General features: G+C 34.8%; 1 protein-coding gene across 1 annotated transcript; it reads left to right on the top strand.

Annotated features, from left to right (window-relative positions):
- Positions 1–4,173: 4,173 nt before the first annotated feature.
- Positions 4,174–6,195, top strand: LOC125837573 (uncharacterized). Its single transcript, XM_049516668.1, has 4 exons — positions 4,174–4,314; positions 4,951–5,211; positions 5,310–5,532; positions 5,693–6,195. Exons 1-4 carry the CDS (start codon positions 4,174–4,176, stop codon positions 6,193–6,195), a joined length of 1,128 nt encoding a protein of 375 aa, XP_049372625.1.
- The last annotated feature ends 8,982 nt before the right edge of the window (positions 6,196–15,177 follow it).

The following is a 15,177-nucleotide window of genomic DNA, read 5'->3' as shown; positions in this document are numbered from 1 at the left end:
GAACTAGTTGTAGGTAATAAGAAGTTAGACATTTGTTTGGGTTGCTTTTTTATTCTTATATCTTTTTGGATCTTTGTAATAAGAAGCCAAACATTTGTATTTGTATATCAAATCTCTCTCTCACTTTATACAAACACAAATTGTACATTGTATTTGTATAATTTGTTTTTGCATAAAGAGAGAGAGAAATGCAAAAGAGAACTAGGCAGGGGAAGATTTGTATCAGTATAATTATAAGTGTATAGGATGGAGAGATATGTATTTTTATTTGTATATATAGTCTGTCTCGCTTTATACAAATACAAAGACAATTAATACATTTTTGTTTGTATAAAAGTGAGGGAGGCGAGGGAGAGAATTGAGAGTGGCTAGCGAGATTCAGAGGAGAGAGGTGATAATGACAATGTGTTTGCTATGAATTAGAATTAAATGAAACTATATCTATAACATTTATTTTGAATTAATAGTTGCTATAATGTACAATTTTCCCTTTAATTATTCATGTGTTCAAACAAGAAGGGCTTTAGCATATTGTTATTTATGCATATTAGGTTACATGCCCAAATTCAAGAAAATCATTGCTTGGATTTTTGCTAAAAGTTTATAAATTTAATTATCTTATGAAAGTAAAAAAAAAACATGTAAGAACTATTTTTAGAAGTCTTGAAGAAACAGAGTATAGAAGGTTGGCTTTATAGACAACAGTGGTATAGGTTACTAATATATTTAAGGAGTTGGAATACACTTAGAGAAGCCTACCTCTATATACTGCAATGACAAGGTTACTATATATATAGTTTTTAACCACGTATTTCATGATAAAACAAAACATATAAAAATTGATTGTCACTTCATACAGAAAATGGTGTTTAATGTGTCGTGAACTCATAGCACATTTGACGCTCAAAACAAAGGATTAGTACAAGAAGTCGAGCTTGTTTATGTGGATATGATGTTTCTTTTGCTAAAGTGCAGGTAAAAATACTTGGAATGAATTGAAAGAAGGAAAGGAGTAAAAGTGAAGTTGCAAGTGAAAGAGACTACACATGTGTCTATACGAGCCGTGAAGTGTTGCATGAGCTGTGAAGATGCTCATGGAAGCGATCTAACAGAAAGGAAAGTGAAGTGTAACTAAACAAGGCTCCAGATAGGCCGTGGTACACTATACGAGCCGTACAGTGGCTCGTGAAGAAGGTGAAGTGAAGATAGACAATTTTTTGTCCAAGTGTTGGTTTAAAAAGGGGTTAAAGGATCGTGAACTTCCTCACAGACTGTCACCTTGCTCGTTAAGAGTGTCAACAACATTTGTCCTTCTTCGTGTAGGACTCTTTTCTATAACTATTTTAATTCCTTAGGGTTTAATTTTGAATGATTATCAAAACTCTAACATATCTTGAGTGAGGAGAAACGATAATTTCTGTTTTGAACACATTTTTTAGTCGAACATTTGGTGATCAAATTTTGTGATCTTGATTAAGTGTTGATAATCAAGAAACTTTTGGTTTTGCCATTATTGTAAGTCTATTTTGTTATGCTTTCAATAATCTCCACTGTTTGTTTCATTGAAAATATGAGTGGCTAAACACCACAACTAGGGTTGTGGGAACCATGACGAAAACATAACGACGGATTCAAACATGAATAACTTTTGATTGTTAACTGCATATGTTGTTTCATCTTATAATGAGTGCACCCATTAGAACATGCATGTTTTAATCATTTGTTTGAGAGAAAAGTGATGATTAAGAAAATCTTGAAACAACTTTCATCAGCTCGTTTTAAAGGTTAGAGCTCTCTAGAGAATAACCTTCTTAACAAGTATGCAAGGGTAAGATTTAGGACATTCTAAGACCAAGAGGAGAATAGTGAAAACTATCTAATAGGGCTGAAAAACGTTTAGATGTACCTAACATGCTATGAACATATAATGTTGAAAATAAATCATTCTTTGTATAGAATTTGAGTCGAAATTAAAAGGTCATGGGGAACACAATCCTAGTCTCGCTAAATCAACTACTACAAATTCCATTAACTCATTTTAAAGATTACAGCGTGAGAGAGGATTACATTCTTAACAAGTATGAAAGGATAAGATTAAAACTCTCTAAGTCCGAGAGGAGAAGAGTGAAAGCCATCTAATAGGGATGAAAAACATTTAGATGTAGCTAACTTGGTATGAACATATAATGTTGACAATAAATCTTTATTTGTATAGAATTCGAGTTGAAATTAAAAGGTTATGGGGAACACAATCCTAGTCTCGCTAAATTATCTATTACATTTTGGAACTATTGTTCGATGTTATTAGTATTCAAGTGTAACAACAATTGGTTACTTGAGTTCAAAACAACCCAATAGTTACTTTTTACAATTCACTTCTTTCGGAAATATTAACCATAACTTAATATAAGCGTCAATAAGTTTATTTCTGCCATAAATTTCTTGTGGGATTGACCTCAACTTTAGTTGAGTTCTATTATTAACTTCGACCATTTATACTTCTTAATTGAGGTGTAAGTTTGGACGTATCAGATTTTGTTGTGGCTGCCATGGAATTTTGGTTTAGAACTACTCTACTAGCTATTACTTCAATTGTAGTTGTATTTCCTAATTTTACTTCTTGTTTCTTGTCTTTGTCATTTACAAGTAAGTTAACTAGTGCATGCCAAATACCAGAAGTAAGAGAGAACCTTTGATTCCTTACGATACCGAGTTAAGCAAAACTATAGGGAAAATGGTGAATGCACATGAACTTGAAGCTTAGAGACAGAGGTTGAGACAAGATGTAGAGACTGTGACTAGAGGTGCCTAAAAAAATGCCAACGACACAAACTTTGTTAATGAGGAGAATGAAGGAATAGAAGAGATAGCCCCTCATCATCACCAACCACTAAATCCAAGAGGTCGAGTTCAACAATCGACATTTGAAGAAGATGATTTAGAGTTAGATAGAGTTCGGGCCACTGGAGCTATAATACTCCCAGCATTGCCACCAGGTGTGAAATTTACCATCACCAGCACCATGATTCAACTATTGAACCTAAAAGGGTTGTTCAGAGGAACTACTGGTGAGGATGCGAATTAACACTTGATGAATTCTGTTGCCATTTGCAAGTTGGCTGAGATTCCTAGAGTAGCCCAACTGCGATGAGACTGAGGTTGTTCCCACTGTCTCTAACTAGGGAAGCAACAAACTGGCTGAATGAGTTGCCACACAACTCAATTATAACTTGGGCAGAACTAAGAGGGGCCTTTATGAAGAGGTTTTACCCAGAGGCAAAAGCGATGCAAATAAGGGATGAAATAGGTTCTAACATGCAGCTATCCGGTGAAGCAATGCATGATATATGGTGGAGGTTTGGCCAAAAGTTAAAGAAGCGCCCAAATCATGGCCTCATCAATAGGCACTTAAAGCAGGTATTTTACATGTCACTATACTTTGTGATTAAACCGATTGTGGATGTAGTGTGCGGTGGATCATTCATGAGAAAATCATTTCCTGAGATTATAGTTGTCATGGATGAGGTATCAATGAACAACAGATCTTGGCACACAAGAGATGCAGAGATGGGAGATCTTGGGTTCACTTATGAACTCTCAGCTCAACAGAGAAAGTGAAATGAAAAACAAAGTTCAAACATGGCCCACATGAAAAACCAAATGGATATCATCGTGAAGCATCTCACTGCTAGTCTAGAAATGGTAAATGCATTATGTGCAACAAACAAGTATGAAGAACAGGATGTTGACTTTGATGAAGAGGCGAAGTATTTGAACTACCTGGGGGTTTCCAAAATTTTAACTCGGGCAACCAGAGTTGTAATTTTGGAAATCAAAGTAGGAACTATTAGTAAGATGGTCAATATGAAAGACTAGGGAACACAGAGCAAGGAAGTTAGAAAAACAAGGTAGGATACAAAGATGAGAGCAGTGGTGTGTATGTACCTCCAAGTAACCAAGATCGAATAGGTAATGGTTCTAGTAGGTCAAGGATGGAGGACATGTTAGCAAAGGTTCTACTGAGAGTTGAATCTACAATGTGGGAGTCAAAGAGTTGAGAAACGATTTCCCTTGCATGAGTCAACTTGTAGACTCACATTCAATTTCCATTAAGCAGTTGGAGCAGCAGATGGGGAAACTATCGGCTTCACTTAACCAAAGAAAAAATGGGACATGCCTAGTGATATGATTCAAAACCCAAAGAAAAATGAGCACTGCATGGCTATCACCATGAGAAGTGGTAAATCACTACTAAAACCTACACCTGCAAGCATTGAGCAGGAAGAAAGTATAGAAAGGAATGCTGAAAAAGAGGTAAATGTAGAAGTTTTGAATGATTCATAGATATCTATAAGAGTAGAGAGATTGCTAGGAGCCAAAGAAAGGGCACACATAACTAAATAATCTACAGTAGAGGCATCACCATCTTTACAGTAGATTCCTAGACCTCCTCATCCATTCCCTTAGAGGCTCAAGAAGAAATCCTAGTATGGAAAATTCATGAGACTCATATCCATGCTTTGGACACTACCAATAAATATTCCATTAGTAGAGGCTTTGGAACAAATGCCAGAATATGCTAAGTTTATGAAGTAATTGGTAACAAAGAACGGGACGACAAGTTTTGAACCAACAAATAATGTTCACAATTGTAGTGATATTGCTACAAGGTCCTTGGTGCAGAAGAAAGAGGACCCGAGTGCATTTACTATACCATGCACTATTGGTGCATTCGAGTTCACTAAAGCTCTGTGTGACCCGAGAGATATTATCAATCTCATGCCATTGACAATATACAAATATTTGAGGTAGGAGTCCCCAAAGCCTACTGTTATGAGATTGATGATGGTAGATAGATCAGTGAAGAGGCTCGTGGGCCTTTTTTGTGATGTGTTGGTCAAGGTGGAAAGTTTCATTTTTCCGATTGATTTTGTAATTCTAGATTGCAAGGTGGATTTTGAAGTTCCCATAATTTTGGGAAGGCCATATTTGGCTACTAGTAGAGCATTGGTTGATGTGGAGAGTGGGGAGCTAAAATTTTGGCTAAATAATGAAGAGGTCAAATTCAAAGTGTGTAAGTCGATGAAGCAACCACACGATATGAGTGTGCTGTCCGCGATTGATATAGTTGAAGAAAGGGTCACTGAATCATCTATAGAAGAAAGATTTACTGTAGAGACACTAGTTGCAGTAATAATGAACTTTGATGAGGTCTTTTGAGTCAATTATGTGGACACTCTAAATGCACATGAAGGCATGGGATCACATTCATATTCTCCTAATAATTTAGACTTGGATTTGAAAAATAGGACAAACCTACAACAAAACCATTTATTGAGGAACCACATGTGCTTGAATTGAAGCAGCTACCGGGTCATTTGAGGTATGTCTTTCTAGGTGAAAATAAGACTTTGCTAGTTATTATGGCTGCAAATCTTAATGTTGAACAAGTGCAAACATTGGTGACGGTGTTGAAAAGGTTCAAGAAAGCAATTGGTTGGACCATTGCTGACATAATTGGGATACCTCCAGGTATTTGCACTCACAAAATTCAAATGGAGGAAGATTGCAACCCAAGTATAGAGCACTAGAGGAGATTGCATCCACCAAGAGGAGGTAAAGAAGGAAATTATTAAATGGTTAGATGCAGTAGTGGTGTACCCTATTTCTGATAGCCATTGGGTGAGCCCAGTGAAGTGTGTGCCCAAGATAGGTGGAATAACTGTAGTGGCGAATGCAAAGAATGAGTTGATTCCGCAGAGGTCAGTTATCGATTGGCGAGTGTGCATGGATTACAGTAAATTGAACAAGTGGACCTTGGAAGACCATTTTCCAATGCCTTTCATGGACCAGATATTAGATAGGTTGGTAGGAAAAGGGTGGTATTACTTTTTGGATGGGTACTCTGGGTACAACCAGATTTCAATTGCACTAGAAGATCAGGAGAAAACCACTTTCGCATGCCCTTATGGTACTTTTGCGTTCAAACACATACCATTTGGATTATGTAATGCACTTGCTACATTTCAGCGGTGTATGATATCCATCTTTTCGGACATAGTTGTAGACACTTTGGAGGTATTTATGGATGTCTTCTCTGTGGTTGGTGACAATGTTGATGGTTGTTTGTTAAATCTTAGAAGGGCACTACAGATATGTGAAGAGGCGAACATAGTGCTAAACGGGAAAAAATGATATTTCATGGTCAAGAAAGGAATAGTTTTATGCCATAAAGTGTCCGAGAAAGGTTTGGAGATGGATAGAGCAAAGATTCAAGTGATTGAAAAGCTGCCTCCACTTATTTCTGTAAAGGGGATTCGTAACTGCTTAGGCCATGCAGGGTTCCATTGATGATTCATTAAGGACTTCTCTAAAATTGAACATTCTTTGTGTAAGTTGTTAGAGACGGAGATAAAGTTCACTTTTCATGAAGCATACACCAAAGCCTTTGAATGTCTTAAGGCAAAATTAATTTTAGCCCCAGTGATTATTCACTACTAAAAAAATAGCGTTTAGCGACGGAATATATTCCGTTGCTATATAACGACAGATTAACTACGGAATAAATATTTTGTCGCAATAATAATAAGTATTTTTTTTTATTCTATAGCGACGGAATGACGACAGATTGTATATTCCGTCACTATTTATTAGCGCGAAAAGTTGGCGCCTTAATATTTCCTACGAATTTAACAATAGAAGGGCTGCGACAAATTGAATTAATTTTGAACGACGGATTAGTAAGGGAAAATTCATCGTTACAAATTTTTGTATTTATTTATAAATTTTATATTTTGTAGCGACAGAAAAATCCGTCGTTAGTTTCCAGTCTAAATAAATCAAAGATGTTTGTTAGCGACGAAATTTATATGTGTCGTTAAATCCGTCGCAAAGTAAAATAAAAATTTAGGGATAAGTTAGGGCACACAAAAATTTCCTCTGAATTCTACTAACAAAAGATTTGAGCTTCCCCATTCTTCAAATACTCTACAAATAATTGCTCTTTCGCTCTCTTCAATGTGAGAAATCAATGAGTTTCTATCAATTTTAGAATTCAAAATCAAGTGAGTTGTACTAACTTTTGTATACTCTAATTTTGAGTTTATTTTTTGTATATTAAGATCTGTTCTATCGATTTGTGTTGATTTTGTTTGTGGGTTTTGGTAATCTTGAAATATGAGACAAGGGTTCTACTAAGAAAAATGATTTTTCCATAATCGAGTTACACTTTGCAATTAGGGTTTGTTTTAAGAGATTAGTGATATTATAAAAGATGTCAAAACCAAATCTTAACATAATCACTTTTTGTTGTTAGTAATCAACTGTGAATAAGACTACTTTTTTGTTGTTAGTAGTCACTTTTTCTATCTGGGTTTAGCTTGAACAACAACAAGATTCTGAGCATTATCAGGAATACATTTTGCTATGCTTGTTGGGTCTTTGAGTTCTATTTTTAACTTCTGTTTGTATTTTTCTATTTTGAAATTGTTAATTTGAAAAGTTTAGTATAGGCGTATAACTCGTTTTATGAGAATATATAGTGGTGTTTAAATTCTATTTTTTTTCTATTTTAGAAGGCCTTATTGCAGCTTATGAAAAATGTGTGGAGTTTTGTTTCTTCGTGAATGTGTTTGCTGCCTGTTTGTCCTAAGAACAGCTAACCAAGTAAGCTCTCTTTCTCTATCTTATTCTATTTCATTTTTCTTGGTTTGTCAAAGTCATGACTTAAAGAAAAAATGTTTATTTTTGATAGTCGATTAGTAATTTCGATATGTATTTGGTAGCTGATTCAATTATAATTTTTACGTATTGTCAAACATTGTCGAATTAGATACAAGTTAATGAAAATGGTTCAAGAAAGAGAGTTTTAGATAAGAATTAACATTATCAACTTAAAGAAGTTGTTCATAAACTAAACAAAAAATGATTTTCTATTCATACACATAATTAAAGAAATGAATAACAAAAAAATAAAAAATGACATCTATTGCCATCAACTTTTTTCTGCCACACACAAGGAAGTAAATCAAGAAGAGACTAGCAAAATTTTCATCCAATATTTTTATCTGTACCTAAATTTCTGCAGTAAGTCAATCAAATTTTGGTGTATCTAAAGATTTTTTCCTTGCTCCATATCAAATGAAAGATTTTTCTTGAGTTCTCGTTGTAATACTCTGCTGGATTAGATACAAGTGATTGAGATCTCTGATGGTTAATCAGATTAACATGTTTTTCACAAATCTTAGATTTAATGTAAAGTATGCAAAGTTCAATTTTTCATAGCTATTAAGTAACTGCTTGCTTTCTCTGCTCTACTTCTCTGTTTCTTTTCTTTGTGCTCCTCTATTTATGTAAAGAAATTCACCTGATCAACATACAATGATATTTAAGTTTGTATTTTTTTCTTTTCCATATGGTGTTATTATAGTTTGTGGAGAATATGTGGACCTTTGCATCTTCGTGAACGTGTTGCTGCTTATTTATCCTAAGAACAACTATATCAAGTTTACGTAAGTTCTACTTATCTCTCTTAGTTTGTTTAATATTTTGGGTTGTCCATCTTTATGTTTGATGAAACTTTCAGAAGGGTATTGATTGTGAGCAGACATGGGATAATTATGCTATGGTGGTTAATATTTCAAAATGTTATACACAGATTTTGTTGACGTTGCAATCTTTCAAGGTTCTCAAATCTCGTCTTGTTCCGCTAATTTCACTCGCCCTGCATCCTTCTCTTTTCGTCCACCTTTTCTCAACTTTTCAGCTCTTCGGTATGATTTTTATTTGGTACTCCATTATATTTACAATCGTAACACTAGAAATTAGTTACTAGCAAGAGAAATGAAATTCAAACCACTTTCTTGATTGTTTGCAGTAATATTTGTATTTATCTTTTTGGCATCACACTTTTTGTAACTTTACAATAATTAGAGTACAATACAACAGGTGTAGTACTTATTTTATGATCTAACTTTAGGCTTATAATTATCAAATGACTTGACATTTAATTAGCCTAAACTAGAATTAGTAGTAGAACAAATCATCATATCATTTATGTGTAGGGATTTAAGAGAGTACACTATTTTAAAATAACATTATAGTTGGGTCAAATAATACTAAACTAACTGGACAGTGATAAAAAAACATAAAGGAGCACTAATAAAGGTATTTCAGTATGAACCTTTCCTTGACATTGCACTTCCTGCAACTTATCATTTTCTTGTTATTGCACTTTTTGTAACTGAAGATTAATAGAATAATATATTTTAAGATAACTGGACAGTGATCAAGAACACTTCTTTTAATAGAAAAGGCGGCGAATGATTTAAAAAGTGCAAAGATATACTCTTTTTCATAAAGGTATTTTAATTTGATCTTTTCTTTGGAGGACATCCAGATTGTATAACTTATAAAAGAGAAATTTCTGATTGTCTTGATTATTCTAAAATTTATAGGAACATGAGTAATTTGAAGTGTGGTTGGATGTATGAGAGGTTGGATGGACGAGGGGGTATACTCTCCAGTTTTATAACCGGTGTGAATAACTTTATTCAATATGCATGTTCACAAAAAAATCGTATGAGTGGTGACAACATTAAATGTCCTTGTAAAAAATGTCATAACCTTAAATACATGGATGTTGAAATGGTTAAATATCACCTTTTTCAATACGGATTTGTTGAGAACTATTTTGTTTGGAAATATCAAGGAGAAGAAGATGTTATTGATGAGATGTATTATGTTAATGATTTGCATGGTGTAACTCAACCTGAATTGGGATATGATAATTCGTACCGACAAATGGTTTTGGATGTAGCTGGTCCAAACTTTGATCAAGGTTTGAGTCGACAATTTCAAAGCAATATTGAACATGAGTCATCTCATACTTATGAAACTTCAATGGAGGAGGAGATCAATCCTTCAATAGAGGAGGCGTCTGATCTTCCAATGGAGGAGGAGCCTAATCCTGGGTCTCAAAGATTTTATGATTTACTACATGCTGCTGATGCAAAATTGTATCCCGGTTCCTCCGTCTCTCAACTTGAAGTTGTCTCTAGGATGTTAAACATTAAAATTGAGAACAACATGTCACAGAGAGGTTACAACCAAATGATGCCATTGTTGAAAGATTCTTTACCTGAAGATAACATAGTGCTTGATAACTATTATCAAACAAAGAAATTGGTGCGTAGCTTAGGTTTGCCAGTTGAGAAGATTGATTGTTGTGAATCAGGATGTATGTTATATTGGGGCGATGATGAGAACCTTACATCTTGTAAATTTTGTGGCAATCAGAGGTATAAACGTCGTGTAGGCTCTCGTAAGCGGAAATTGGTCCCTTATAAGAAAATGTATTATTTTCCTTTGATTCCTAGATTAAAAAGATTATATGCATCTCATGCTACAACTGCTGATATGAGATGGCGTCATGAGCATACACAGGACGAAGGGGTAATGCGTCATCCATCAGACTCTGATGCTTGGAAACACTTCAATGAAACTCCTCTTCAACTAATGAAAATGCAGTGAAAAGACAATGGGAGATTAAGGCATCACTACGATATAGCGATTTTATTTCCAGAATAAAAAAGAACGGAACTAATCCCGGATATGTAACTGATATTGTGTGGGAAAATTGGATGAGGCTTTGGCAAGCTCCTGAGAATGTTGCAAAGTCAGAAACAAATAAAAAAAATCGTCGTGGAGGAAGAGAAGCTGCTGTCGGAACTCATACAGGTGGATCTATCTCTATTGGGGAGCATCGTAAGAAACTTGTAAGTATATATTTCACGCAATATATATTCTTCGACAAAATACATTTTCCTTATCTTCTAGTCATTACTAAAAGTCTATAGTACACAAATAGTAGAAGTGCCTTTTTTTTTTGTTCAATTATGTTTTGGGATTGTTGTTGCAGTGCATCTGTTTTGGTGCAACATACAATTGTTGTTGATGACACTTTCGATTTTAAACTCTTAATTGTACTCTTTCTGATAGTAAATTTGGACATAAGGCGAACAAAATCAAATAGATAAATTGACATATACTTTTGCCTGTTGTATAGGGTGATGGATGTCTTTAGCTAGAACTGTATGTTGGCTGGAAAAACATAAAAATGAAAGTCCTACATTATAATAGTTGGTTAGAGAAAATATAAAGTTACAGGGAAAAATGTATAGATTTGAACTTTACATGTAAAAGCTTTGCCTGAATGTGTACAAAGATGTGAACTCTACCAAGATGGCATAAGAAAATGGAGATATATTCTGCCTGGATATTTGGCTAGCGCTAGCACGTAATATAGTAAAATTAAGAGAGAGTAGGATGTACATAGACTTTATTTATACCTTTGTGAGATAAGAGATTATTTCCGATAAATTCTCGACTTAAATAAAAATATCCAACACATGAGTATAGGCACATATTAATTGTTCCAAAAATTTTCACCAGTACTACCTCTACAAGCTTATAATAGTTAGTTGCCTTAGAATCTATTTTTTATTGTAAGAGCCTTAATGGGTCTTGCTTATAGAAGAAGGGAGCTTAATATTTTAGATTGTTTTGTGACATTGCATGCAATAGATTGAATATGAATAACTTCTTATTATAGAACTTGATTTTTGAATCTGAATCTGAATCTTTTTCTTTGTCACCAAGTACTATTCTGGACAGTTTTTGGCTCGTTGTCGTCGATTTTTGAATCTGAAACTTGCATAAGAAAGTTATGAAAGATATCTCAATTCTTACAAATGTTGGTTCCTTCATCTTTAGAGGCACAATTTGAATTGTTAGCATTATTTCCGCCATAGGGGCGACCTCAATTGTGGGTTCCTCACTGAAATTAAATAGACTTTTTGTGTTTATTGAAATACTTTACCTAATTATATCATATTGTTCATAACATAACTGGGGCAATATATTTTTCTTGGGTAGGCTATTCAAAAGGGTCGAGACCCAACACCAAGTGAGCTCCATTTGCACATCCACACACATGATCACGATGGAAAATCTTTTGTTGATGAGCGAGCACGAATTGTTCATGTAAGTAGAATTTATAAAATTATCGACTTTTGACATTCATATTCTTTTTATTTGGAGAAACTTATAGTTAGTATTCTTTATTATAATTTTAATGTCTCTACTTATTGCAGGAAAGATATGAAGAAATATTACGTGAGAAAATTGAGTTTGAATCTGATATTGATCAATGTGACACATATTATCAAGATGCAGGTGGAGAAAAGAAGAGAAGAATATATGGTCTTGGAACTCCAGCAAAAAGTTACTATGGACCAAATCTTTGTATCTCTTCTCAATCTGATGCTTCATCATCAATACCACCATCTGTTTCTCAATCTGCACCGATGGAAAATATGGATAAGTTCGTGAAGAAATTGATTCCTACATTGACTGATCACATGATTCCTATATTACTTGAGTGCATACAAGGTGTAACTTCTTTACTATCACATCAATCAGCTGATACTCCTATTGGTAACACATCATCAGCAACACCTATGGTGCCTAATAAGGTTGTTTCAGATGATGACCATATTTCTTCTTCCTAGCATTAGTTTTTCTTATCTGATTTTTGTTAAAGGAAAAAAAATTATGCAGTAACAATTACGAGTTCTAAACATTAGTAATTGCTAGATGTTTGATACTTGGTGTAGATGTTTTGGACTTAATATTAGATGAATATATGTTTTGGTGCACGGGTTATATATGAAGTAACATTTATGTTATATGAATATTTGTTATTATTAGGATGTTTAATAATTTACATTTTCTATATATTATAAATAAATAAATAAAATGAATAGAAAGAATTATACCTACGACAAATTTAACGATGGAATATTGCGACGAATTTTGGGAATAGTTAAAGAATTAAAATTGGTGACGGATTGCGACAAATAATAATTGGTTGCCAAAAGTTTGCGACGGATTAGCGATAAATTATTTACGTTGTAAAATTATAGGACGACGAATTCATTTATGTAATTTGCAACGAAATATATAAATCTAGCGACAAAACTTTCCGTCGCTACCATTTTACTACGGATATCATATGTCGCTAGATCGTCGCTAATCTTGCTACAGAATCAATTTTGCCATCACAAAGGGGTTAGCTACGAGCAAAATTATAACGGTCAACATTTCATCGCTAATCCATCGCAAATATAGTTTAGCGATGGATATATGTTTATTTGCGACGGATTTATCCGTCGCTAAACACTGTTTTTTTAGTAGTGATTGCTTCAGATTGGTCGGAACCATTTGAAGTATTGTGTGACGCAAGTGGTGTTGATTTAGGAGTTGTGGTAGGGAAGAAGCACAACAAGATCTTTCAGCCGAAATACTATGAAAGCAAGGCATTGAATGGAGCTCAATAGAACTACATTGTCACTGAGTGAGAATTGCTTGCAGTTGTGTATGGCTTTGAAAGATTTAGAGCATATCTGCTAGGAACAAAAGTGATAGTTCACACTTCCATGCAGCATTGTAATATCTGATGGCAAAAAATATGCTAAGCCGAGATTTGATAAGATGGCTGATGTTGTTACAAGAATTTGACTTTCAGGTCATAGGGAGAAGAGGTTGTGAAAATCAAGTAGCAGTCACTTATCCATACTGGAAGCAAAGAAGAAAGGGGAAGTTGAATTGACATTGATGACTCATTTTTGAATAAGCAGGTATTAGCCGCTACTCTTGATCTTATTCCTTGGTTTGCTAACTTTCCCAACTATCTTGTAAGTGAATTGATGCCCGAGGACTTGACCTTTCAACAAAGGAAAAAGTTCTTACATGATGTGAGCAAGTACTTTTGGGATGAGCCTTACTTATACAGGGCTTGTGCGGATAATATAATTAGTTGGTGTGTGCCTGAAGCTGAAATGCTAAGCATTCTAGAAGCTTGTCACTCATCTCCAGTTGGTGGACACCATGTGGGAAATCGCACTGCACACAAGGTGTTCCAAAGTGGTTATTACTGGGTTACAATTCATCAAAACACATTTCATATGGTTAAAGGTTGTGACATAATTCAAATGCAAGGAGTTATTTCCCATCGTCATGAGTTACCTATGACCCCTATCTTAGAGGTTGAATTATTTGATGTATGGGGCATTGAGTTCATGGGGGTAGTAGTTCTGGCTTTGGCAGAGAACGATGGCAAGAGTGTTGCAGGATTCTCAAAGAAGAATATTTTCTCTAAGTTTGGCACACGTAGAGTGATTACTAGTGACAGAGGCTCACGTTTCTGCAATAAAGTGTTTAGCACTCTCCTGGCTAAATATGGGGTGAAACAACATAAAGTGGTAATGCCATATCATCCACAAACAAATGGACATGTGGAAGTCTCTAATTGGGAATTAAAGTTGTATTTGCAAAGGCAATAAATGCCAATAGAATTGACTGGGCATGGAAATTGGATGATGTATTATGGGCATACCAGACAACTTTCAAAACACCCATTTGTATGTCTCTATACTAGTTAGTGTTTGGAAAGGCATGTCATTTTCTTGTGGAGTTAGAACAGAAAGCATTGTGGGCGGTGAAAAAGCTAAAATTGAGTTGGAGTGAGGTAGAAAATATGCAACTAGAGCAGCGAAATGAAATGGATTAGTTTTTCTTGAGGCCTTATGAGAGATTTGCATTGTACAAGGAGAGGATGAAGTTGTATCACGACAAAAATACTGAGAAAAGAACTTTTAGTCCTGGAGACTTGGTGATGTTGTTTAACTCAAGGCTACGTCTATTTCCGGGAAAGCTGAGATCCAAATGGTCAGGACCATTCAAAGTGATCCAGGTGTTTCAGTCAGGAGCCATTGAACTTGAAAATGAAAAAGGTGAAAAGTTCAAGGAAAATGGAATGCGAGTCAAGGCATATATGGGGTCGTCAAAGAAGTGAGATAGTTGAGGAATACAAAATTGATGAAGTCTGAGTAATCAAGTATCCTGCGTCGTGACGTTGAATTGTGCACTACTTGGGAGGCAACCCAAGATGTAATTGTAATAAGTAGTTTAAACTTCATACATTTTGTTATTTTTATAGGGTCACTGTGTGCAGGAATGAATTAAGGAAAGAAGTGGCCATCACGAGCCACTAGATGGGCCATGAAAGACTATACGATCCATGAAAATGATGGCAAGAATGTCGTGGACTCACAGAAA

This window comes from Solanum verrucosum, unplaced genomic scaffold (assembly GCF_900185275.1).
Source record: "Solanum verrucosum unplaced genomic scaffold, falcon-dt-bn FXZP01000131.1, whole genome shotgun sequence".
Lineage (NCBI taxonomy): Eukaryota > Viridiplantae > Streptophyta > Magnoliopsida > Solanales > Solanaceae > Solanum > Solanum verrucosum.
This window is presented reverse-complemented; position numbering and strand designations above follow the sequence as displayed.